The sequence below is a fragment of the Eubalaena glacialis genome, chromosome 3 (assembly GCF_028564815.1).
Source record: "Eubalaena glacialis isolate mEubGla1 chromosome 3, mEubGla1.1.hap2.+ XY, whole genome shotgun sequence".
Taxonomy (NCBI): domain Eukaryota; kingdom Metazoa; phylum Chordata; class Mammalia; order Artiodactyla; family Balaenidae; genus Eubalaena; species Eubalaena glacialis.
In genome coordinates this window covers 78,567,073-78,593,611 of record NC_083718.1, presented here as the reverse complement: position 1 = coordinate 78,593,611, position 26,539 = coordinate 78,567,073, and the positions used below count along the sequence as shown (strand labels likewise).

General features: G+C 38.5%; 1 protein-coding gene across 1 annotated transcript in view; it reads right to left on the bottom strand.

The window, feature by feature from the left end:
- SPTA1 (spectrin alpha, erythrocytic 1) overlaps window positions 1-26,539 on the bottom strand; it is a 70,435-nt gene that overhangs the window by 39,281 nt on the left and 4,615 nt on the right. The window contains exons 5-18 of the mRNA XM_061185863.1: window positions 24,999-25,132; window positions 24,299-24,443; window positions 21,584-21,738; window positions 20,502-20,637; window positions 20,299-20,400; window positions 18,674-18,811; window positions 17,970-18,080; window positions 16,550-16,627; window positions 16,249-16,404; window positions 14,709-14,913; window positions 7,507-7,688; window positions 3,542-3,785; window positions 2,135-2,257; window positions 328-545 (exon numbers count right to left, since the gene is read on the bottom strand). Coding sequence (XP_061041846.1) covers window positions 328-545; window positions 2,135-2,257; window positions 3,542-3,785; window positions 7,507-7,688; window positions 14,709-14,913; window positions 16,249-16,404; window positions 16,550-16,627; window positions 17,970-18,080; window positions 18,674-18,811; window positions 20,299-20,400; window positions 20,502-20,637; window positions 21,584-21,738; window positions 24,299-24,443; window positions 24,999-25,132 — 2,127 coding nt within the window. The remainder of the gene's footprint in view (window positions 1-327; window positions 546-2,134; window positions 2,258-3,541; window positions 3,786-7,506; window positions 7,689-14,708; window positions 14,914-16,248; window positions 16,405-16,549; window positions 16,628-17,969; window positions 18,081-18,673; window positions 18,812-20,298; window positions 20,401-20,501; window positions 20,638-21,583; window positions 21,739-24,298; window positions 24,444-24,998; window positions 25,133-26,539) is intronic.

The window sequence follows — 26,539 nt, the reverse complement described above, 5'->3', positions numbered from 1 at the left end:
TGTTAAAACTATAGTTGGTTTGTGAAATCCCAAGCTCAGTCTGGGAAATTTAGGATGGGACCAAGGCAGGCATAGATGTCTGGTCATGCCTTTTTGGGCTTAGATAATCTCTAAGAAATATGGATCTCTGTGGGGTTAGGAAAACATGGTGTATCTTTTGGGATTTCTGTTAACTCAGGTTATCCCAGCAGATGAAGGCCAAAGGTAATCACTCTGGAAACTCCAAAAAATCTGAGAAAACCTGTAGTTGTCACACAATCTAATCAGGTACTAATTTGGTACTAATTTGTGAGTACTAGACAATATCCTTCCCTGTGCCCACCTTACCCCAGCTGCTTCTTCATCAGCCCCATAGTTAGTGTTGTCTACTATAGGTTCCCTCTCTCTAATCCATGCTTCTGCTTCATGCAGGTCAGCTAGGTATTGCTGGAACTGGACATTGGCTTCAAGATCATTCTGCCGTCTAGCAGCTCGAGCCTGGAGAGATTCCATATTCTCATTCAAACTCTTGACCCTAGAGGCCACATCTTCTGCAGCAAAGTGTCCTATGGAGTAGTTATAGAAAAGGAGAGTTTTACCCTCATTAATGTCCACTATACTTTAATCCTTTTGGTTACCTGGGAGAGAGAGAGGGAACCATGAGAATGATGTTGCATGTAGTCAATGTGACATTTCACCTAAGTTCCTGGGAACTGGGATATAATAAGTGAGATTAAGCATCAATAGATGCTAATGGGGGATAGGGTATATGTGTGGTGGTGAATTGGGTGGTACAGTCTCTGATATACAGACTGAAAACAAAATACCTATGTGTGGGTACTGCTCAGAGTTCCAAAAACGTGTATTCTCTAGCTTAAGCAGAAAATTCAGCATATTTTCATTTCTTTTTTTTTTTAATATCAATGAATTAAAATTCATTCTTAGGATTGTGTTAAGTATGTTTTTTAGAATTTGGTGAACACCTCCACAGATAAACCAAGAAGATACAGTGAAGTGTTGGCAAAAATCAACAAGCAGATTTTCATTTTTGCCCATAAAAGATTTATTACTACAGGAATTGTTCTCCCATCCTAAACAACTAGAAAACAAGACAGAGTGTAAGATACAATGATTTTCAGAAGATAGGCAGAGGAGTGTGACTCCTGAGAGAAGGGAAAGAAATGAGCTATGCCTTATGATTGCCACAGTTTATGCCTGGGGCAGTTTGTAGACTGCAGTGCTGGGAGGATTAGCCCAAATAGAACTAGCAATCACACCATGCTGAGGAGACAGAGATCAGAGTTGGGGGAAGACAAGACAGCTAGAGCTTGTGGAGCAGAGTACTGAGAAGGGTGCTGTACTGGGGATGGAGTTTAGGGGATACACAGAGAGGTCCCGTGAAGTATGTGACTGATTACTCCTTTGCACGCATGTGTCAGTAAACTCTTCAAGGGTAAGGAAAAGAAGACTGGAAAGCAGTAGGTCAAAAAACTCCTAAGATCACATAGAGCTGTGAATAATTAAAATTAGCTCCCACCAAAGTGGAAAGATATTATAATACATGAGGTAGTATCCTCAGAAGGGTTATACCTCAGTAGTGGACTAGTCTCTAAATTAGTTCCAGAATAAAAACTTCCCTGGAAGAACCATAAGAAAGAGGATCCAAGAAGCTTAACGATTGCAAAGCTAAAGAAACAAAGACCACTACACCAAGTTATATTGTAATCAAATTGGCGCAAATTGGTGAAAACCAGTGACAAAAGAGTCAGAGGAAAAAAAGACATTACATACAAAGGAGAAAAGATAGTAATGAGAGCAGACTTCTCACCAGAAATTCGGCAAGTCAGAAGACAGTGCAGCAGCATCTTTAAAATGCTCAAAGAAAGACAATATCAGCCAAGAATTTTATATCCAGTGAAAATGTGTTTCAAAAATGAAGGCAAAAGGAAGTCTTTTAGACCAAAACAAAAGCCCAGAGAATTTATTATTAGCAGGACTTCACTACAGGAAATGTTAGAGGAACTTCACGTAGAAGGAAAATTATACAGGTAAAAGTATCAACGTAGATAAAGGAATGAAGCCCTAAAATTGAAAAAAAACTTCTCATAAATTTGGCACAGTGATGACAGGTCAATTCCATCTGAATCATACATACCTTCCTCTACCATTTTGTTCCCCCTCTCTGTTATCACTTGGATGCGTGGCTCATGGCTGGCAATATTAGCCTGAATGACTTGGTGTCTGTTCAGAAGATTCTTGGAGGAAATCAGGTCCTTGCCTAGAGATAAAAATAATTTCAAGGTCATTATTATAGTGCACAGAATAATAAGAAGCTACTGTACTTCTTTTTTACTCTTGGACCTACAATTCTTCCCATTGAAGTTGGTTAAGTGGGCTTCCTAAAATTTATGCTGTTTGTCTGAATTAACTCTGCTCAGCTTTGTTTTTCCCTTTGCCTCTTTGTACTAAGAAAATGCATTATTATACAAAAGACAATGAATAAATCACTCTTCTCTTTGGATGATAGGTAGAAAGGCACGTAGCTCTTCAGCTCAAACTTCCAATAATTTCATGCAACCAATTTTCTTTCAACATACTGTGGTATAAAAAGCAGGATCTTCCACTTGCTTATTTCTATGGATGCCAGAAAGTTATTAAGTCCTCTAAACTAAAAATAACCATTTTGTAGTTTTCTTTGTAAAGATTAGACAAAACTTACAAAAAGTGCCTCGCTCATTGGTTAACACTAACGAGCACATAATAAATACTATGTACCGTTAATTTCCTGCTTCTAAAGTCCCCAGTTCCAGCTGTCTACTTCATCCTCCCTGTCTCCCATCCACACTTCAACTCTCTTTCCTCCAAAATTTTCTTCCATATACTTCACACTAAATGTCTCCAGAAACCCTCTATGCCCGTCTCTCCCTCAAAGAGATCTTTTCTCTTCTAGGATGTTTTCCCAGACAAGCCCCTCTGTTGTCATATGGTCCAGCCTCTCACAGATGTACCCAATACATGTATATTAAGTTTGCATTATATTTATGTGCACTTTTTTTCTGTATTTCAATGCAAGTGTCCTGACACTAACAATGGTGGACTGATAGATTCCAAAGGAAAGGAAATTATGTACTTTATCTGCTGCTTCACCCCTTTTATCCTTGTAATAGCTCATACATATCCTTGTGATAGCTCCCCTTATAAAAGGGAGCCACTGACAATATAAACAAAAACACTTGTGACCTCAAACGCTAACCATGACCGCTCAGCCAAGGACCTTGGCAAGAACTTAACTTAGAGCAAGTAGCAAAAAGCTGGTCACATTAGCTCTTCCCAGAGGCCTTAAATTCATGGCATTCTTCATGTCTCATTTTAGGAGGTAAACTTCTCAGTATGAATTATTAAAAAATCCTTTATTTTTGGAAAGCAGGAAAAATTTTCAAGAGTCTAAGGGGAAAGACCTGAGGGCACACTATGCTACTGTATCCCAGATCTCTCAAACTATCTGCAGACCTTGGTCTTCTCCTTATGGCTCTGCCTGCTTGGGCTGTACGGCTGTACTAACCAAGGTAGGTGGAAGCTGCAGAAGGTTCAGTCTCTTGGATCCAGGCCTCCTCATCCTCTGTGTCTCTGCAGATCTGGTGCAGGAGGAGAAGGTCAACGAGCTTATTCTTCCGGTTGGCCAGTCGCTTTTTCAGGTCTTCAAACCAAGACACCAGGGACTCCTGCCTTGCCCGTATGTCCCCAGCATTGGGATGGCCTATTTCTTCAATATATGCTGCCAGGTCTGTGAGGGTGTCCACCTGATCCTGAGGAAGAAATAGCATCGGTGTCAGAAAATCCCATCATTCAGTAAAAAAGGATGAGAGTTGGGCATCTGGCATGGAGGGCAGGACGGGGTGTGGGTGGTGATGAGGAGAATCAGCTCTATATGTACTCATGTATAAACTTCTAATCAGTGAAATAGAGTGGGAAAGTTTGTTACACTAAGAACCAATTCTTCAAGCTAAAGGCTATTTATAAGAAAGTAGTTCTGAAACCACGTGTTAGAAAGGACAAAATATGTATAGAGTGTGCAAAGAAATCAGGAAAACCAGAACTACAAAAGCTTGCTTGTTTGGGAGTAGTGATAAATTGAGGTCCCAAAGAAAAGAGCAGGAGGCTTTTTCTATCTCAGTTCCCTTTCCAGCCTCTTTCTCACCCTTTAAAATGAGCTGGAACTGTAAATAACAAGGAAATTTCTGAGGCTTAAGTTTGTTGCATAGCAGGAACCATGCCTATGAGATGAAATGTGATGTTACAAAAACAAATGTCAGAACTTCAGAAAGAGAAATTAAAAGGCCTTTCTTTGGCCACTAACTAGTTGTATGAATTTAAGTAAATAACGGTCCCCATTCAGGTTGTATCTGAGAAAGGAGGAAAATAGAAACAGAAGTTTGAAGGATCTTCCTAGAAATAAAATTTTAATCGTATTACTATATGGTAAAATAGATACGAGAGATTCATTTCATCTTTATTAATGAGGTCAACTGTAACTTGTCTAGCAGGAGCACAGAACACAGGATTTTTGTTTGTCTACTTGTTTCATTTTGTTGTGGGAATGGGGGTGGTGGTGATAAGAGAAGTTCTTCAAAAAATGGATGAGCAGCAGGTATTGGTTTTACTTATTCTATTTTGCCATCCAGTGCTCAACCTACACAGGGTTTGATCTATCTCTTCTTAATTTGGAACAAACCATTGATCATCAATAGCTTCTTAAAATGTATACTCACTTCTCCATAAAGAAATAAAGGCTCCACAAAGAGTTAAAATTAAAATCTCCTACTAGCCAACTGTTCTCATCTCTTAGGACATTTTAACCTTGAAAAACATCATTGTGTAATAGAGTGATTTTCAAACATCATAAATGTCATCATGATTATGGTTCCACTGTACTATTTGAAAGCTAATGTAGTGCAAGATGCTTCAGACTAAAGAGATAGACTTGGCTGCTAGTCAACTGCCATTTTATCCAGCTCTTCACCTATTTTCATAATAGTTTCCTCATCTATATAATAAGGACTTTGGGCTAGAGAATACTCATGATCTTTTCCAGCTTTAATAGTCCATAGCTAAAAATTTTTTTGCAAGCATGATATCTTAGCCACTACTCCAACTGGGAGTGTAACCAAGGAGAATCCTATGGGGCCTTCCCGGGACAGATCCCTCCCATACCCTCTGTTTTAGCTCCTCTCTGAAGTTGCCAGGTAATAGTATCTGATGCATATTTCCTGAGTTTTTCAGATGCTAAAACCAGCACCAAATGGAAGAAATTAACTAGAATACTGGATGATCGTGAGCACATAGCTCCCAGACCTTCTGGAACTGAAGGATTAATAATGTTAACTGCCATGTTAGCTCAGCATCAACCGATCAGAGAATTGTGCACGAGCTGATCACATACCCCGCGACACCCCCTCTCTCTCCTGGTCTTTAAAAATGCTTTGCTGAAACCCTTCGGGGAGTTCTGTTTTTTTGGGGCTCAAGTTGAGGCAGGAGATAGATGGCCCCCAGGCTGAACAGTTTCTCCCCTGTGGACAGATACTCCAAAGTAGCAGGAGAGAAGTGTTGAACCCTGCCTAGGTAAGAGATAAAAAACCACATATTCCTCATTCTTGAAGTCAAGGAGACCTTCCCAACTACACATGTGCAGAAAGGCTCCCTGAAGGTAGAAAGGAAGGGGGCACCACCCCATAGTAAGTGATGTCAACCTACACATAGGCCTCTTTGCTAGAATCCATCTTTGCTAAGAGCTGTGCATGCACACAAGGGAGAACCCTGAGATATACCAAATATAGACTCAGAACCAGGAAAAGCAAGATGATTAGCCAAAGGAAACACGGAAGAAATGCCCCATATAAGTGATTCCAACTATCACGAGGGCGCGACTCTCTCTCTGAGCCCACCCGTGTGTCTATCCACACATACTCATTTTCCTCCTAATAAACACTTTACTTGTTTCACTACTTTCCGTCTCTCTGTGGAAATTCATTTCTACACAGCTGATGGGCCAGGGCCTTGTCACTGACCACTGGTCCCTGGTGGTCTAGTGCCTAGGATTCAGTGCTCTCACTGCCTCAGCCCGAGCTCAATACCTCTCCGGGAACCGAAACCCTGCTCCAAGCTGCTACAGGCTAAGGCCATCTGAAATCAAAGCCATCTATTCTTGCATGGCCCTGCAATAAACCTTTCTCTGCTCCAAACTCCGAGATTTTGGTTTGTTGGGCCTCACCGTGCATTGGGCACAAGAGCTTGTGTTCCATAACAGGAGAACAAATTCCTGGTGATTGAATTTCCAAAATAGGGTCAAACTTTCCAAAATAGGGTCAAATACTCCTACTTATTACATGTTTACACATGTTGTTCCAAACTTTCCAAAATAGGGTCAAACTTTCCAAAATAGGGTCAAATATTCCTATTTATTACATGTTTACATATGCTGTTCCTCTTCTTTGTATGTTTTTATTTACTTTTCACCAAATCTTTTCTTTTTCCTTCTTTGAAAATCTGTTGCAAACTCTCTTCATCCATGTAGATTTCAAAGCTATCTTTATATGGTTTTCCTAACTCCAGCCTTTTACTTCAAGCTCCATCAAACCATACCTAGAGCTATGTAAGTGACTGGGTTTGTTTTGTTTATTTCTATTTTCTGTAGATTATTCTGTCTTTTCCTTTTAACTAAGAGTAATCAAAAAGCAGACATCATAAAAGTGTATTTTAGCAGGACAAGTCAGTGGGACTTTGTAGGGAACAGCAGAATAATTTTTAAATACAAGCTAGGATTCCTGGGACGAGAGATTGAGTCAGCTGGAAGTGGATTTCCACTGAGTTCTCCAGAAACTCACATGCAGTATCTATACTCTAGAAACTCATTGGATAAATTTATTTAAAATAACAGTCTGGTGGGATTTCAGTGGGTAACTCTGAAACTAAGAGCCTAGACATCTGCTTCTTAGTCCTGGCCCTGCTGTTAATTTTCTCTGTGACATTGGGGAAGATACTTCACTTCTCTGAGTTTCAATTTTCTTAAGAAAAAAAAAAAATGTTACGATTAAAAATATTTTCAAACTTTGAATTGCAGGGTGCCAGAATAGAAAGAGGCAATTTTATAAAAACTTTTATTTTACAAGTGAGGATACAGAGATGTGAAAAGGTGAAAAGATACACCAAATATCACAGAACTAGTAAGTGATAAGCCTATATATAAAACCCAGGTTTTTGGATTGAGAGTACAATGTTATATTTAGAAGAGTCAATAAAGTCTTATATCAGCCATGGGGTTCTGACAAAAGATACAAGGCACCCAGGAGAAAGGCTGGATTAAAGGAGATATTGGAAAGAGATAGTTGACCAACTAAAAGTTTTGAATTTTTACCTTTGGTTTCCTGCTCTCTCTCTCTCTTTTTTTAAACAATAATTACTTATGATCAGTGTGCTCAGAACATATACAGGTGATTTGGCCTATAACTGGCCAAAGAGCTAGCAACAAACCTGACGAGCAGCCATGGCAGATTCCAGGAGGCCATGTTTCCTGAGCAGATTCTGTATATCAGCCAGACCTTTCCCATAATCCTCAGACCTAGCCTGCCATTCCACCTCCTCCAGCCAGTGCTTCAGGTCTTCTGCATTATTTTCAAATTGCAGCTGCTTGTTAGCTTCATATAACTGGGTCCCTAGGAAAAGATAGCAAGTATAAGACAGGTGTCATAACTGATCCTCATTACATGCTAATACATGTTACATCAACTTAAGGAGCAATATAATATTTTGACCTTCCAGTGGGAAAAAGTATAACTGTCTCCCATGTGATTATACAAGAAATTACCATAAATTTGTAGAATTCAGATGGCATTTGTTTTTGAAGATAGTAGTGTTCTCAAAACAAAGATAAACAATTTGTTCATTTCTTGTTGAGGTATAGTGCTGCTATGTTAGATTTTAACTATCTTGGGTATTTTCATGTCACTTGTTACTCTCTATTGAGACTTCCTTTTCAAAGGGATTCAAACACAAACTCTGCATTTTCTGAGAGAAGTATAAAACTTGGGGTTGGCTCAGTTTGAAATTTTGAAGTGTCTTTTCCTAAATATCTTTCTCAGAACTTTGCTAGGCCCCTCTCTTAGTGCCTGTCCTTCATCACAAACCATGCCCTACAATTTTCTCTTCCAGAGAATATCTTGATTACCCACATTGTTCTCAGCTAAATTCTTTATTCTATGATCTTATAGCAATTATTTGCGTTATTTCTGTGAAGCAATTACTATGATGTAGAGTAGCAGCAACTTCTTATTGTTACAATCAAGTTGAATTTTTTTTTCCTAAACCAAAAATCAGGATGACATCTGACAAAATCAGTATGATGTATCTTTTCTATAACCAGGGCAGAATCATGTCTATAGATGATGTTTATAACAATGGGGATATTGACAGAGAAACTTCATTATTTGTGTTAATTATGACAATTGATTAATTTTCCAAAATAAGAGGTGAAGTTAAATTTAAGTAGAGGCTATTCAAGCAGATATGGGAATTTTCTAAGAGCTTACAACAAAGCCTGAACATGCTCAGATAGGTAAAAAAAGCAACAAGTCATCAAGCCCTATTCGTAAGAATAAAATATCATGAGAACATCATATGAGGCACCAACAATATTTTTTTTAAACATCTTTATTGACGTATAATTGCTTTACAGTGGTGTGTTACTTTCTGCTTTATAACAAAGTGAATCAGTTATACATATACATATGTTCCCATATCTCTTCCCTCTTGCATCTCCCTCCCTCCCACCCTCCCCATCCCACCCCTCTAGGTGGTCACAAAGCACCGAGCTGATCTCCCTGTGCTATGCGGCTGCTTCCCACTAGCTATCTATTGTACATTTGGTAGTGTATATATGTCCATGACACTCTCTCACCCTGTCACATCTCACCCCTCCCCCTCCCCATATCCTCAAGTCCATTCTCTAGTAGGTCTGTGTCTTTATTCCCGTCTTGCCACTAGGTTCTTCATGACCTTTTTTTTTTTTTCCTTAGATTCCATATATATGTGTTAGCATACTGTATTTCTTTTTCTCTTTCTGACTTACTTCACTCTGTATGACAGACTCTAACTCCATCCACCTCATTACAAATACCTCCATTTCATTTCTTTTTATGGCTGAGTAATATTCCATTGTATATATCTGCCACATCTTCTTTATCCATTCATCCGATGATGGACACCTAGGTTGCTTCCATGTCCTGGCTATTGTAAACAGAGCTGCAATGAATATTTTGGTACATGACTCTTTCTGAATTATGGTTTTCTCAGGGTATATGCCCAGTAGTGGGATTGCTGGGTCATATGGTAGTTCTATTTTTAGTTTTTTAAGGAACCTCCATACTGTTCTCCATAGTGGCTGTATCAATTTACATTCCCACCAACAGTGCAAGAGTGTTCCCTTTTCTCCACACCCTCTCCAGCATTTATTGTTTCTAGATTTTTTGATGATGGCCATTCTGACCGGTGTGAGATGATACCTCATTGTAGTTTTGATTTGCATTTCTCTAATGATTAATGATGTTCAGCACTCTTTCATGTGTCTGTTGGCAATCTGTATGTCTTCTTTGGAGAAATGTCTATTTAGGTCTTCTGCCCATTTTTGGATTGGGTGGTTCGTTTTTTTGTTATTGAGCTGCATGAACTGCTTGTAAATCTTGGAGATTAATCCTTTGTCCGTTGCTTCATTTGCAAATATTTTCTCCCATTCTGAGGGTTGTCTTTTGGTCTTGTTTATGGTTTCCTTTGCTGTGCAAAAGCTTTTAAGTTTCATTAGGTCCCATTTGTTTATTTATGTTTTTATTTCCATTTCTCTAGGAGCTGGGTCAAAAAGGATCTTGCTGTGATTTATGTCATAGAGTGTTCTGCTTATGTTTTCCTCTAAGAGTTTGATAGTGTCTGGCTTTACACTTAGATCTTTAATCCATTTTGAGTTTATTTTTGTGTATGGTGTCAGGGAGTGTTCTAATTTCATACTTTTACATGTATCTGTCCAATTTTCCCAACACCACTTATTGAAGAGGCTGTCTTTTCTCCACTGTATATGCTTGCCTCCTTTATCAAAGATAAGGTGACCATATGTGCGTGGGTTTATCTCTGGGCTTTCTATCCTGTTCCATTGATCTATATTTCTGTTTTTGTGCCAGTACCAAACTGTCTTGATTACTATAGCTTTGTAATATAGTCTGAAGTCAGGGAGCCTGATTCCTCCAGCTCCATTTTTCGTTCTCAAGATTGCTTTGGCTATTCGGGGTCTTTTGTGTTTCCATACAAATTGTGAAATTTTTTGTTCGAGTTCTGTGAAAAATGCCAGTGGTAGTTTGATAGGGATTGCATTGAATCTGTAGATTGCTTTGGGTAGTAGAGTCATTTTCACAATGTTGATTCTTCCAATCCAAGAACATGGTATATCTCTCCATCTATTTGTATCCTCTTTAATTTCTTTCATCAGTGTCTTATAATTTTCTGCATACAGGTCTTTTGTCTCCTTAGGTAGGTTTATTCCTAGATATTTTATTCTTTTTGTTGCAATGGTAAACGGGAGTGTTTTCTTAATTTCACTTTCAGATTTTTCATCATTAGTGTATAGAAATGCAAGAGATTTCTGTGCTTTAATTTTGTATCCTGCTACTTTACCAAATTCATTGATTAGCTCTAGTAGTTTTCTGGTAGCATCTTTAGGATTCTCTATGTATAGTATCATGTCATCTGCAAACAGTGACAGCTTTACTTCTTCTTTTCCGATTTGGATTCCTTTTATTTCTTTTTCTTCTCTGATTGCTGTGGCTAACACTTCCAAAACTATGTTGAATAATAGTGGTGAGAGTGGGCAACCTTGTCTTGTTTCTGATCTTAGTGGAAATGGTTTCAGTTTTTCACCATTGAGGACAATGTTGGCTGTGGGTTTGTCATATATGGCCTTTATTATGTTGAGGAAAGTTCCCTCTATGCCTACTTTCTGCAGGGCTTTTATCATAAATGGGTGTTGAATTTTGTCGAAAGCTTTCTCTGCATCTATTGAGATGATCATATGGTTTTTCTCCTTCAATTTGTTAATATGGTGTATCACGTTGATTGATTTGTGTATATTGAAGAATCCTTGCATTCCTGGAATAAACCCCACTTGATCATGGTGTATGATCCTTTTAATGTGCTGTTGGATTCTGTTTGCTAGTATTTTGTTGAGGATTTTTGCATCTATGTTCATCAGTGATATTGGCCTGTAGTTTTCTTTCTTTGTGACATCTTTGTCTGGTTTTGGTATCAGGGTGATGGTGGCCTCGTAGAATGAGTTGGGGAATGTTCCTCCCTCTGCAATATTTTGGAAGAGTTTGAGAAGGATAGGTGTTAGCTCTTCTCTAAATGTTTGATAGAATTCGCCTGTGAAGCCATCTGGCCCTGGGCTTTTGTTTGGTAGAAGATTTTTAATCACAGTTTCAATTTCAGTGCCTGTGATTGGTCTGTTCATATTTTCTATTTCTTCCTGGTTCAGTCTCAGCAGGTTGTGCATTTCTAAGAATCTGTCCATTTCTTCCAGGTTGTCCATTTTATTGGCATAGAGTTGTTTGTAGTAATCTCTCATGATCGTTTGTATTTCTGCAGTGTCCATGGTTACTTCTCCTTTTTCATTTCTAATTCTATTGATTTGAGTCTTCTCCCTTCTTCTCTTGATGAGTCTGGCTAATGGTTTATCAATTTTGTTTATCTTCTCAAAGAACCAGCTTTTAGTTTCATTGATTTTTGCTATTGTTTCCTTCATTTCTTTTTCGTTTATTTCTGATCTGATCTTTATGATTTCTTTCCTTCTGCTAGCTTTGGGGTTTTTTTTATTCTTCTTTCTCTAATTGCTTTAGGTGCAAGGTTAGGTTGTTTATTCGAGATGTTTCCTGTTTCTTGATGTAGGCTTGTATTGCTATAAACTTCCCTCTTAGAACTGCTTTTGCTGCATCCCATAGGTTTTGGGTCATCGTGTCTCCATTGTCATTTGTTTCTAGGTATTTTTTTATTTCCCGTTTGATTTCTTCAGTGATCACTTCGTTATTAAGTAGTGTATTGTGTAGCCTCCATGTGTTTGTAATTTTTACAGATCTTTTCCTGTAATTGATATCTAGTCTCATAGCGTTGTGGTCGGAAAAGATACTTGATATGATTTCAATTTTTTTTAATTTACCAAGGCTTGATTTGTGACCCAAGATACGATCTATCCTGGAGAATGTTCCATGAGCACTTTAGAAAAATGTGTATTCTGTTGATTTTGGGTGGAATGTCCTATAAATATCAATTAAGTCCATCTTGTTTAACGTATTATTTAAAGCTTGTGTTTCCTTATTTATTTTCATTTTGGATGATCTGTCCATTGGTGAAAGTGGGGTGTTAAAGTCCCCTACTATGATTGTGTTACTGTCGATTTCCCCTTTTATGGCTGTTAGTATTTGCCTTATGTATTGAGGTGCTCCTATGTTGGGTGCATAAATATTTACAATTGTTATACCTTCCTCTTGGATCGATCCCTTGATCATTATATAGTGTCCTTCTTTGTCTCTTGTAATAGTCTTTATTTTAAAGTCTATTTTGTCTGATATGAGAATTGCTACTCCAGCTTTCTTTTGATTTCCATTTGCATGGAATATCTTTTTCCATCCCCTCACTTTCAGTCTGTATGTGTCTCTAGGTCTGAAGTGGGTCTCTTGTAGACAGCATATATATGGGTCTTGTTTTTGTATCCATTCAGCCAGTCTGTGTCTTTTGGTGGGAGCATTTAATCCATTTACATTTAAGGTAATTATCGATATGTACGTTCCTATTCCCATTTTCTTAAATGTTTTGGGTTTGTTATTGTAGGTGTTTTCCTTCTCTTGTGTTTCTTGCCTAGAGAAGTTCCTTTAGCATTTGTTGTAAAGCTGGTTTGGTGGTGCTGAACTCTCTCAGCTTTTGCTTGTCTGTAAAGGTTTTAATTTCTCCATCAAATCTGAATGAGATCCTTGCTGGGTAGAGTAACCTTGGTTGTAGGTTTTTCTCCTTCATCACTTTAATTATATCCTGCCACTCCCTTCTGGCTTGCAGAGTTTCTGCTGAAAGATCAGCTGTTAACCTGATGGGGATGCCCTTGTGTGTTATTTGTTGTTTTTCCCTTGCTGCTTTTAATATGTTTTCTTTATATTTAATTTTTGATAGTTTGATTAATATGTGTCTTGGTGTGTTTCTCCTTGGATTTATCCTGTATGGGACTCTCTGTGCTTCCAGGACTTGATTAACTATTTCCTTTCCCATATTAGGGAAGTTTTCAACTATAATCTCTTCAAATATTTTCTCAGTCCCTTTCTTTTTCTCTTCTTCTTCTGGGACCCTTATAATTTGAATGTTGGTGCGTTTAATGTTTTCCCAGAGGTCTCTGAGACTGTCCTCAGTTCTTTTTGTTCTTTTTTCTTTATTCTGCTCTGCAGTAGTTATTTCCACCATTTTATCTTCCAGGTCACTTATCCGTTCTTCTGCCTCAGTTATTCTGCTATTGATCCCATCTAGAGTATTTTTAATTTCATTTATTGTGCTTTTCATCGTTGCTTGGTTCCTCTTTAGTTCTTCTACATCCTTGTTAAATGTTTCTTGCATTTTGTCTATTCTATTTCCAAGATTTTGGATCATCCTTACTATCATTATTCTGAATTCTTTTTCAGGTAGACTACCTATTTCCTCTTCATTTGTTAGGTCTGCTGTGTTTTGACTCTGCTCCTTCATCTGCTGTGTGTTTTTCTGTCTTCTCATTTTGCTTATCTTACTGTGTTTGGGGTCTCCTTTTCACAGGCTGCAGGTTCGTAGTTCCCGTTGTTTTTGGTATCTGTCCCCAGTGGCTAAGGTTGGTTCAGTGGGTTGTGTAGGTTTCCTGGTGGAGGGAACTAGTGCCTGTGTTCTGGTGGATGAGGCTGGATCTTGTCTTTCTGGTGAGCACGTCCACGTCTGGTGGTGTGTTTTGGGGTGTCTGTGGCCTTATTATGATTTTAGGCAGCCTCTCTGCTAATGGATGGGGTTGTGTTCCTGTCTTGCTAGTTGTTTGGCATAGGGTCTCCAGCATTGTAGCTTGCTGGTCTTTGAGTGAAGCTGGGTCTTGATGTTGAGATGGAGATCTCTGAGAGATTTTCACCATTTGGTATTACGTGGAGCTGCGAGGTCTCTTGTGGACCAGTGTCCTGAAGTTGGCTCTCCCACCTCAGAGGCACAGCCCTGATGCCTGGCTGGCAACAATATTTTAATGTCTAATTTTATACCCTGGGGCAGAAAACCTTGTTTCATCTATAGAACCAAAATATGTATAATCTAATTTAAGGACACTAGTTTTAGGTGCATAGCCAATACTGAATTCATGGTATCTGAATATTTATTCAAGAGGAAGTAAAAAGTGGAAAAAAAGTGAAGAAAACAAAAGTAATTTCAGTTGAAAAGACCTACATACATGAAGAAAACATAAAATTGTGTTAATATAGAGTGTGACAAATTTAGGTTAGATTTTTAAATTTCTTGACCAATAGAGGAAGACACAGGGAAGCAAATGAGTAGCATCCCTTCTTATAGAGGTCACTAGGTAAACTCAAGGTGGTAAAGATGAAGAAGGTGTGTTTCAGAACTTAGGAATTCGTTTTCAACAAGACTCTGCTTCTAACCTTTCTGTGCTGTAGCCTCCAGCAATTCTGTCCAGAGTTTGGCAACTTCACTCAAACGAACATCCACACTTTCAGAGGCATAATGATTGCTCTCAATCATCTCCTGGCCAGTTTTCTGTAGGTTATTGAGCTGGATCTCGTTAGCTGCCAATTCTTCTTCAAAGACTTGCTGCTTTTGAACCTGGCTCTTCAAGTTCTGTGTATCCTGAGACAAAATGAAAACAACTAAAGAAAACCATTCCTTGAAGAATGAGGGGCAGACATTTTGAGGACAGGAATTTCTTTTCACTATAAATCTAACTGAACTAAGAAGAGGATATAAGGCAGAACTGTCCTAGTCCAAGTATAGAGCCAGAAGAGGCTTAGGAAACTGTGTGACCAATCCCTCCTCTATACAAATGACAGACATGGCTAATCAACCTCTGAATTTATTTCTATTGAGTCTGGATATAGTCTGAAGATCATTTTAAATACGACACCCCATGCAAGCATTAACAATCTATCAGAGCTGTCATGAAAGATGGAGATTATTTTCCATTCCTGTCCTAGTATATGAAACATCCATCCTTTTGTCGCATATACAGAAGATCTGTTTACCCTGCATACATTGGACCATAACTCCTCAGGAGAACACAAGCACATAGTGCTGAGTTTTCCAGAATGAAAGGTACAGATTAGATGCTCAAAGTTCTATAAAAAAAGTAAGAACAAAAGCATCAGAGGTATACATTTAAGACTAAATTATATCTAGAAAGTAAATACTGTGAATAGATATTAGCCTAGAAATCAAGAGACTAATTCTAGCCCTGATTGTAAATGCAAAAATTTGTGAGTATATATGTGTGTGCATAATAGTTTATACTGTGAGTGAAAAATATGTGTTTACACAAGCAGAAGGTAAAGAAACCTATGTATAGCTCAGAGATAATTCAGAAATTTTTCAAAGTCATACAAACTAAGACAGGAGAGGGAGAGAATTCAAGCCCAGTTTTTATCTTCTCCAAAAAGAATTCATGCTTCTACCCCTTATGTTAAACTGCATTCTAAACATTGATTCTTGGCTAACCTTGGGCAACTCACTTCACAATTCAGATCCTTGGTTTCTTCATCTGTAAAATAAGGAGTTGTTCCTTTCCAGCTACAAAACCATGTAAGTCTATATTATATCAAACCATTAGGTTACTTTTGAGTTCCGGGTAGCTTGACTGTACATTATGATTAGACACAACATTTTCCTACTATAAGCGTGCAGAAGGCAACAGAAAAGGGGATAAGCAGCTAAATAAGGAGAGTTCCTCCCTTCCTCCGTTCTGTTAAGGACCACTGGAAATTGTGCCAGAGAAAAGGGGTGATGGGCAACAGAGTGTAGGAAAACCAGAAACTAGATGTACAGTCTTGGAGGAGTCATTGCCCTTCTCTGAGACTCTGTCTCTCCACCTATAAAATGAGGCTCACCAGCTGAACGCTATTGTCCTTTCAGTTCCAAGACTAATTCCATGAAATTCATGTCCGGGGTCTGCAGTTTGCAAATCCTGCCTACCTTGTAATCTTCATCATCTGCCAACTTTTTCTTCTTGTTGATCCAGTTCTTTAAGTCATCTGAGTCCTGATACAGTCGCTGCAGAAGCAATGAATCCTCCAGCAATCTGCGTCGAGTGGCAGCCCTTTCACGTAAAGCATTCTGTCGGGCCAACAGCTGCAAAAACCATAAACAAACTCACTGTCAGCAAAATCAAATATGGATACATGAGATTCACTGCCCACCAAGGTTATCATGCTCTAACACTTTCCCTGATCCCGTGCATAAGCAGGCAGAGGCACATCTGGGACCTTGGACATACCCCATCCCGGATAGCAGCAATGTTCTCTGAATCATAATGGTCATTATCAATCAGTTTGTTTGCAGTCTTGTCCAAGGTCTGGAAAAAAAAAAAAAAAAAGAGTGGTTTTCCCTCAGTGGCCACTGAGTAAGTGGCCACAGTTTCGCTAGCTGTTTAAAAAGGAAGCATGACAATGTCAGAAGTAGACAAGTTTCAGGGTCAGAAGATCTAGGTCCTACTTCTGATTTCTGTTATAATAAATTGTATTTCAAAATGTATTGTATCTCAGGCAGGTTAATTACCTTCTCTATGTCACAATTTTTCTTTTTTAAATCTAGTTTACAGTAAATGAATCCTGATGTCACTACGAGGTGCATATCTGATCTAGTCTTAAATTTTTAAGAGGAAGCTTTATTGATATAGTCACGTCCAGTGCCACCAGTCTCTATCTACCTATCTATTTATCTGTCTATCTATTCATCCTTCCATCCATCATATATCATATATACTTTTATCTACATCTATATCTCTAGCTACATGGGGAATGGAGTCACAAATTATAGACATGAATTTTTACTCATATTCATTCGTGATTCCCCAAATTGCTAGGGCTCAGGATGGATTAATTGATTGGGAATAGGAAAGTGATCTAAAATAAACAATAGCATTTTATAAACAGTAATTTATTTTACACGGTTAGCTTTTACCAGTGAAAATCAACTTAACAAGCATATGGACTGGGAATGACCATATTAAGCTCTGTATTGACTGAAGACTAACAGAGAAGACTTGGAATTTTGTTGTTAGTGTGGTTGTTGATGTTGGTGGTGGTATACATGCATACATACAAGTTTAAAGTCAGCACTGTCCTAGGGAACATACAGTAGATTGGACAAATAAAGTCTTCTTCACACTTCTCTGAGACTTGCTTATGTATTGACATAAGACATTTTCTGGGACATTGTACTTACAGTTCACAGGAAGACTACAGTAGCATTAAATGAGAAACACATAGATGAAGATATATAGGAAAAAGTAGATACTACTTAGATATCTAGATATTACTAAAGAAAACCAAATGGAGATATTATTGGAGGGGAAAATATATAAAAAGTGAATAATACATTCAAACTTTTAAGTTATGATTCTATGTCGGATATGGATCCAATAGTTTCTATTTATACTGCAGAAAAAATAAGACAATCATGCACTTCATTAGAAAATGTAAATGGCTCAAAATCATTAAAACTTTCTAAATATGTTTTGTGGAATAGAAATGTATTGATAAAAAATGGGTATGATTATTTTTCTAGATGTTTTCTCTTTAAAGAACAACGCTCATGTTATGTCTGACAGTTATGAGTGATTCTAAGGATTGGTATTGTATGAGATGATATATACAAACATGAAGCCAATACCCAAACCAGGACCCATTTCTTACTGTGATCTTCTCCTCCTGGGCAGTAAAGGCTTCCTCAAAGTCATCATGCTTCTGAAGAAGGGCTTCAACACTGCCCAAGGAGTTTCCCAAGTCCTCATTTTCCAGGAAGGCCTATAGAAGACAGAAAGATACATCCCAGCTGTACCTCACTGGTGAGAAACATTCCCTTTAGAATATCTCTGAGAAAGGAGTAAGGAAGGAGGTGAGGGGAATAGAGAGCAAGGTGGGAATTAGCACAAAGTAGGAGAGGAGATAGAGGCTAACATTTAGCAGCAGGAGCTTGAGTCCCTTCCCAATCTTCTCATACAACTTTATCACTTTTGTCTCTGTGTCTGAACCAACCAATCTAGGCACTATTCTGAGATCTCAAATACTCAACAGGACCACTCACCTCCTCCAGGAAATCTCTCGTTAACCCTGCCTGACTCATTACATTTTCTCTTGCTGAACTCTTAACAACTGGATATTCATTTCACCTCATGTTCAGTAGAGCTTAAAGACTCTCTGCTTTGTATTTAGGTATTTTTCTGTGCATTTGTCCACGAGGGAATTTCAAGAGCCTCACAGAGAAGGCCAATCTTTTCTCCTCCTTGTGGCTCACCCTCCAGTTCCCAGGTGAACTGAAGTGGTTGTAAGGGTGTTGATAGTAGTAAGTAAGGAGAAGGAGAAATGGCTTCTGGACACTTTCTGAGCCCCTTGGTTACCTCTTGTCTACTCATCCAACTGTCCACTTGCTCACTGTCACGGTAGAAGAGGTGCAGTTCCAGGCACTGCCCATACTGCTGCCAACGCTTGTCCCACAGTTCCAGCAGAGCATCCCAATGGGAGGTAAGTACTGCCATCTTTGGAAAGGAAGAGATAATGTGCCAGGAAGATATTAAATTAATTTATTTTATCCTATATTCACTGAGCATCTAATAAATGCAAGGTTTTTTGAAGGATACAAAAATGAATAGGAAACGGGCTTTTCTCTTAAGGCTGCAACATCTAAGTGAATCACTGTAGTATAGGAAAAACGGGATAAATACCATAACAGAGGTACACCACACTTAATATGTATAAATAAAGAAGGAAAGATTAATTCTGATTCGAAGAACCAAGGAGTAGAAGTGTAGAAAGTATTGTATCAAACAAAGATTTGAAGGGCAGGGAGGTGTGGATCAGGATTGTAGGAGGACATAATACCCCAAGCAAGTAATTACTCCACGTAATCATTAGATTATACGAAGTGCTCCAGAGAAAAGTGCAGTGTCTAAAAAAGGTAAACATTTAATGAAATTCAAGTTTATAGGTCACTTAATTGATCAGATTGAGAAGTTTGCATTCTATTCCAAAAGCAAATAAGAACCATCATGGTGAAAGTGACAGTCTCAAACTCATAAAAGCCTTTGTTTCTGCCCAAGCATCTGCCCAAAAAATTCCAGCTTATTAAAACAGCTGCTGTGTTAACTCCATTAAAAAGACAGTAACAATTCTCAGAATCCCAGGATAATAGGTAAGTTTTCAAGGATTTAGGGTCCCACTATTCCTTTGGCAGGAAATAGTTAAAAATAAAAATCCGTATTATAATTTTCCCATAGAGTTCTTGATGAACTGAAAATACGGTCATCTCAACCTTCATCATATAGCACTGGGGGTTGTGCTTGGAATCTAATGATATGCAAAGAGCCTGCAGATCTTATTTCAGTTATCATCCCAAGGAGTTCCTGTGACTCTGTGACTGGAGTAAAATGTCTCAGGGATCAAGAGGTTTAGGTGAGCCCTTGGGATCTAGGAGGTTAGGATGAAGGCAAACCTGAATCTTCATTCAGTGGAATTCTGAGTGTTTAAAGCTTTCCTGTTGCTTAATGGAGACTTGAGAAACACAGATATAGGAAAATCAGTTTGATTTGAGGTTGTATAGAGGAGAGAAGAAAGGGAGCCATGTGCCAGGAACCATGCTAGGTACCTTAGGGAACCCAAAGATGAATAAGGTGCAGCCCTCAAAGAATTCACAATCTAGAGATGAGCATGGGAAAGTGATAAAACAGAGCACATGTGACAAGGCAAGATGGTATGGAGGTTTCAAATTAGGTAGAAGGTAGGTGATGAAATTAGTTAGGTTGATGAAGTAATGTCTCAGAGGTGAGGAAGCACACATCAAGTCCTGAGAACTTCAAATGCCTCAAATTAGCTAAAGCAACATATGAAGGAAGCAGGGTGATATTTGGGCCCATATTAAGATGTTTATACGTCTCCTGTCCTCTTTCAGAGATTGTCATATTAGTATGGGATTAAGTGAAGGCTTAAAATGTATCAAAATTTCACAAATTCTGTTAAACTAGATTACCTTATCCATGACTTCATCAGATGCTTCATGATTGGCATCCAGCAGGGCTCGACCAGTCTCATTAGCAGATTGAAATCGGTCATCATAAGAGTCAATCTCATTCTGTGGTCATGAGACAAAATGTTTTAAAATGCAGCAAGAAACCTTCTGGCATTGTTGGAAACTGCCCTCTTCCTCCTACTAGGGAGGCCTTTCCTCTCTACCTTATGCTGCTGATGCCTGTCCAGTAGGGCTTCCCCACTAGTCACATCTGTGGGCAGCTCATCAGCATTGATCAAAGCAGTCTTCTCCTTCATCCAGCCTGAGAGCTCATCATAGTCAGATAAGAACCGCTGGTACCTGAGGGAAAGGTAAGGGAAAAGACAGGAAGGAGGAACCAGATACAAATGGACTTTGAACAAAGAGTCAGGGTTGGGTTGGGCTAAGATGTACAACATGCACCTTCCCCTAATCCTACCCCTCCCATTCCTCTGATGTACTTCCTGTTCCTTTAGCAGTGCAGGTTGTAAATCCTTCACTCCAGGTTATGTATTCCTAGGGCAGATGCGTCATTGTGTGATGAAGCACTTGGACATGACATCTCCAACATCACAAAGTCACATCCCAGATGCACTTGAAGTAGAATAAAGTACTCACAAGGAGGCCAATAAATAAGGACATAACATAACCAACAGGAAGCCTAAGGGACGACTAGAGTTAGGGTTAGGAGCCCTCATGTATTTTAGTTCACCCTTCACCATACCAGTAAAAACAAAAACTACAAAAAAAAGATTACCTATTCAAAAAAATCAAAAGCTCACCAGTTCATTTTAAATCATATCAGTAAGATAAACACTATTTTCTGGTGATTTAATAACTAATCATAAAAATTAACTACTGAAATGATGTCCAGGTTTTTTGTAAGCTGACCTAAATTCTGGAAATAATTCTAGATTTATTTTGTGTTCTTCAGCTTGGAAATTAATTCCAGTTCCTTAACTAGGGCCAGGATTTTGACATGTTTCTTCAGCTAATTTTTCAGTTCCATGGACCACTTCATAGCTTCTTACAACTGTACAAACAGAGGAAGACAGGAAGGGTACAGGTGAAAGGAGGTGTCACGCTGAGGATTATATCAGCCTGCAAAGGACTTCTTCTGGCAAATTAAAATTTCTTTTGCCTGTACTGAGCAGGAAGGAGGGCTGGGTCACTCATTATTTTACTCCTTTCACTCTTTTATTTCTGCTTTTGATGTTATACTTTGACCTAGAGGTAGGTAAAGCAATAGAGAAGAAAGATTTCTCACCTATAAGAAGCCTGCAGCTTTTCATATCTGCTGGTAGCCAAGGTGCGAATGTGCCCCCAGTTGGACACCAGATCCTCTTTCATCTGCTGGATCTGCGCTGCATCTGAAGTATGGGAAAGCTTCAACTTGTCTGCTTTGGCACATAACTCCTTCACCTTTGGGATGAAAAAGAAACCTAGTATGTGAAGGTGGGTCAACTGTATGGTGATGGATGGCAACTTTGTAGTATATACGGATGTCTAATTATAATGCTGTACATCTGAAACTTATATAATTAAAAAAAAGAAGAAAGAAAAAGAAACACAGTGGGAAATCCAAGCATTCTGGTCCTCTTGGCAAAGTTTTATGGGAAGAATGTAACATAATAATCATAAGAATTAGAATAATTTATTAGTGCTTTTATATTGACATATTTATATTAATATACTCATGTACCTATATTAACAATAATAATTTACTGATTACTTTTTGTCTCTCATTGTGCTAAGCACTTCATATGCATTTTCTTGTTTTATAGTCTTCCTTTAATAATACTGTGAGGCAAAACTATTCTTGTTCCCCTTGTATGTGAAAACTGAGAGGTTGAGTATTTTATTTGCCCAAGGTCATTGAGCTAGTCAGTGTCAGAAGCAATGTTTAGACATACATCTGTCCTTCATTACCCTCTATACTAACTCCATAAATATTATTGTGGGAATCAGAAAGACATTTCTGCCAAGGAAAATTTCAGTAATGCCAGGCCGTTTTGAGCACAATTCTTGAGGAGCAGGCTTACTAGGGCAAATTCCACATGTTACCATTAGACCTTCTACTATACCCAACTATAATTAGGTGTTGTCTAGGACTTGAGATTTCATTATCATTATTCATTAAATCATGGTATTTTATCATCCATAATTAGAAAAAAAAAAAAAAAGACCAAAGAGGAAAAATGAGGAAGAACAAAAGAAGTAGAATGGTGAAATCATTTTCAGTAACTGGACCCAGGGACAAAGCTATGATTAAAGCATAGCAAGTAGGGATCTTCCTGTGGGCTGACTCCACTGTAGAAGCTCAGGCATAATTAGTTTAAGTTATGGTTAAGTTGTGACGGGAAGAAGTAAGAATGGGAATCATTCAAGAAAACAGGCTTGCTCCAATTTCTAGTGTGTCTATACCTACTGTAGGTATAGGAACCGGGGTTTTCCAGTTTCCAGAAGAAAACCCAAAGGTGGGTTTAGTAATGTGTTTTCTTTTTTTTTTTTTAACATCTTTATTGGAGTATAATTGCTTTACAATGGTGTGTTAGTTTCTGCTTTATAACAAAGTGAATCAGCTATACATATACATATATCACCATATCTCCTCCCTCTTGCATCTCCCTATCCCCCCCCCTCTAGGTGGTCACACAGCACCGAGCTGATCTCCCTGTGCTATGCAGCTGCTTCCCACTAGCTGTCTATTTTACATTTGGTAGTATATATAAGTCCATGCCACTCTCTCACTTTGCCCCAGCTTATCCTTCTCCCTCTCTGTGTCCTCAAGTCCCTTCTCTACATCTGCATCTTTATTCTTGTCCTGCCCTTAGGTTCTTCAGAACAATTTTTTCTGGTTGTTATTGTTTTTTTAGATTCCATATATATGTGTTAGCATACGGTATTTGTTTTTCTCTTTCTGACTTACTTCACTCTGTATGACAGACTCTAGGTCCATCCACCTCACTACAGATAACTCAATTTCATTTCTTTTTATGGCTGAGTAATATTCCATTGTATATATGTGCCACATCTTCTTTATCCATTCACCTGTCAATGGACACTTAGGTTGTTTCCATGTCCTGGCTATTGTAAATAGTGCTACAATGAACATTGTGGTACACGACTCTTTTTGAATTATGGTTTCCTCAGGTTATATGCCCAGTAGTGGGATTGCTGTGTCGTATGGTAGTTCTATTTTTAGTTTTTTAAGGAACCTCCATACTGTTCTCCATAGTGGCTGTATCAACTTACATTCCCACCAACAGTGCAAGAGGGTTCCCTTTTCTCCACACCCTCTCCAGCATTTATTGTTTCTAGATTTTTTGATGATGGCCATTCTGACCGGTGTGAGGTGATACCTCATTGTAGTTTTGATTTGCATTTCTCTAATGATTAATGATGGTGAGCATTCTTTCATGTGTTTGTTGGCAATCTGTATATCTTCTTTGGAGAAATGTCTATTTAGGTCTTCTGCCCACTTTTGGATTGGGTTGTTTGTTATTTTCGATATTCAGCTGCATGAGCTAGTAATGTGTTTTAACTGTCTGAGTTTATTATAAAAGGGGAAGAAGAAACTTACTCCCTTTTTGACTGAGTGAAGGACAAAAAGAAACAAGGTTCAGCTCCAACAGGAGAAAGTGTAGTTAGATAAAAGAAAAGACTCTCTGTCCATAGGGTATTGAGTGAGATTAGGAAACCATTCTTGAAGCTATCTATTTTGGTTTAAATTATGAAATATATTATAAAAAGCATGAGCATATATAAACCATATATGTATATTTAAATAAAAATAATTAAATAAAATAAGAGATATCCAAGATTCATGTACAAGTTATACACTAGAATAAGGAGGTATATTCAATTGGCACAAAATTTCTCCTTCATTGAAATAGTGAATTTACTGTGTCCTATGGAGATGAGATGAACACCAAATGCCTTTTCTAGTTCATGGGATTAGCCATTCCTCCAACAGGCTTACCTTGTCATTCATGACTGCAAGGTTCCTCTCAAGTGTCTTGTGACTGTGAAACAGTGCCTCAGAGCTCACAAGGTCTTTGCCATAGTCCTCAGAGGTGACTTGAGGCTCCTTCTCCTTAATCCACTGGATGGCTTCAGTCACATCCCTGTCAGACATTTCCATGAGCTCCAGCAAAGGAAGAAGGCAGGCATTCCAGAGCAAACAGCACACAGCAAGGACCAGTCTAGCTCACTCAGTCAGAAATTACCTTATCTTCCCCCACACTAGCAAAAAAGTAATGTAAAGTGTTCTTGCTTTTAATGGTTTCCATTGAGAGTTAGAGACTTGGGCATCCTGACAACTGAGCCTCCGGATATACTTCCTATACCTGGGTCAGCTCTTCACGAATGTCCTTCTTCTTCCCAACTTCACCCTCCATTCCCTTCTGGTTCTTAATCTGCTTTTCTTGCCTCTGCAGAGCTTCCATCACTAATTTACCAGTGCTATTTGTATTGCTTTAAGCTCCATTAGACACATACTTGGCTATAGAGTGGGTCACAATTTTCTTAACTACTCTCTCCCTTGTTGTCTTAAAGGCAAGCGCATGAGTTTCTTTTTTTAGAGGTATTGGCCACTAATTGCTAACAGTAGACAGAGGCTAACACAAATAACAAACATGGTGCTATTGCAGTTTCCTACAGTTCATTGGTGAGATTCCTACCTTTTGAATCGCTGGAGGTCTGCAGCACTGGACAGCATTTTCTGTCGTTGGAGAGCCAGACCATGGAGCCGCTCCCAGGCTACATTCACTTCCTCCTGCTTTGACTGAATCAAGGGCATCTCAGGATGCTTTTCCTGTGGGAGAAAGTCAATGCTGGACTAATGCAAAAAATCATTTAAACATTTCTTATTTCACATTGGTCCATACTTTGTCAGAAGTGGAGGATGGTCATTTAGCCAGATATTACACTTCACCTTAGCCCTGCTCCCTAACTCTTACTTGATCCACATCACCAAAATCTAGAAAAGCAAACCATCAGATATTGTATCTTTTGCTCACAGCTCCAGACTAGCCTACTAACACAGGTTGCCCAACCTCATTATTTTCAGAACTCCATCATGTTGATGTCTGCTAACTCCCCTCAAGATCCTGGAAACCAAGGAAAAGAAGAGAAAATTCCCTTTGTGAAATCTGACTTAATTTTTCAAAACTCTAATACTGTGCGTCTTGGTTCTTTTGGGGTCCTGATACCTTTGAGAATATAATGAGAGCTATTTCCCTCTTTGCAGAATTATACAGACATTCAGATAAACTTAATTTTGCAGAAAACTTCACACATTTTTGCAAACTAACTGAAGCAATGAGATTTATGAATACTAGATTAAACTAGCAGCATCAGCCCATTTTGATACTTGACAATTTTGAGTAGTTCCTAAATGCCCAAGTCTCCCTACTCCTCCTATCCCTATTTATTCCCATTTCCATTTCTATTTTGAAGCCTCATCGGACTGAATTTTCTGCTTCTCCTTCCTTGCTCATAAATAGAAAAGATATTCTATGAGCCCCAGCACTTAGGCATCAACAGGCCTTTCAGCTTCTGTTCTTACCTTCTTGGAACACATAAAAAAGCATGATCTACTGAAAGATGAGAGAGCATATGGAGAAAACCTTCATTTTCCTTGCTAAATCTCCAGACATGGGAGTAAGGCCATTTTAGACCCTCTACCCCAACTGACTCATTGTATAACTGCAGTTACTTAAGAATACCAGGTGAGATCCGCAGAAAAACCCAGCTGAGAAGCTGAGTCACTGAATCATGAATCAGTGAATCCGATTCACTGAAAAATATAGGTTGTTTGTTGTTTTCAGTTTTGTGGTAGTTTGGCAGATAGTAATAGCTAACTTAAAAATCTCCACAATAAGAAAAAGGTGATAGAGGGAGAAAATTTGGGGACTGTTGGAAACGTGGCCTGGAAAAAAATTGAGAAATATGTTATTTTTCCCTACTCCAGTACCCATTCATCCTGAAATCTTGGTTCTATTAACACAGAAACATCATTCCCATTATCAAGCTGCAGTTATAATGAAACCTTAAATGGAGAAGCACGATAGCCAACTGTTAGAATTTCTAATTCCTTCATGTACATATAAAATCAGACTGACTTCCCAGTTCTCACATATGTTAGGATTATTTATTCACACACTGAGTTTTTACATGCCCAGAAATTAAAAACTTATTTAAGCACTTTCTTAAGAAAATG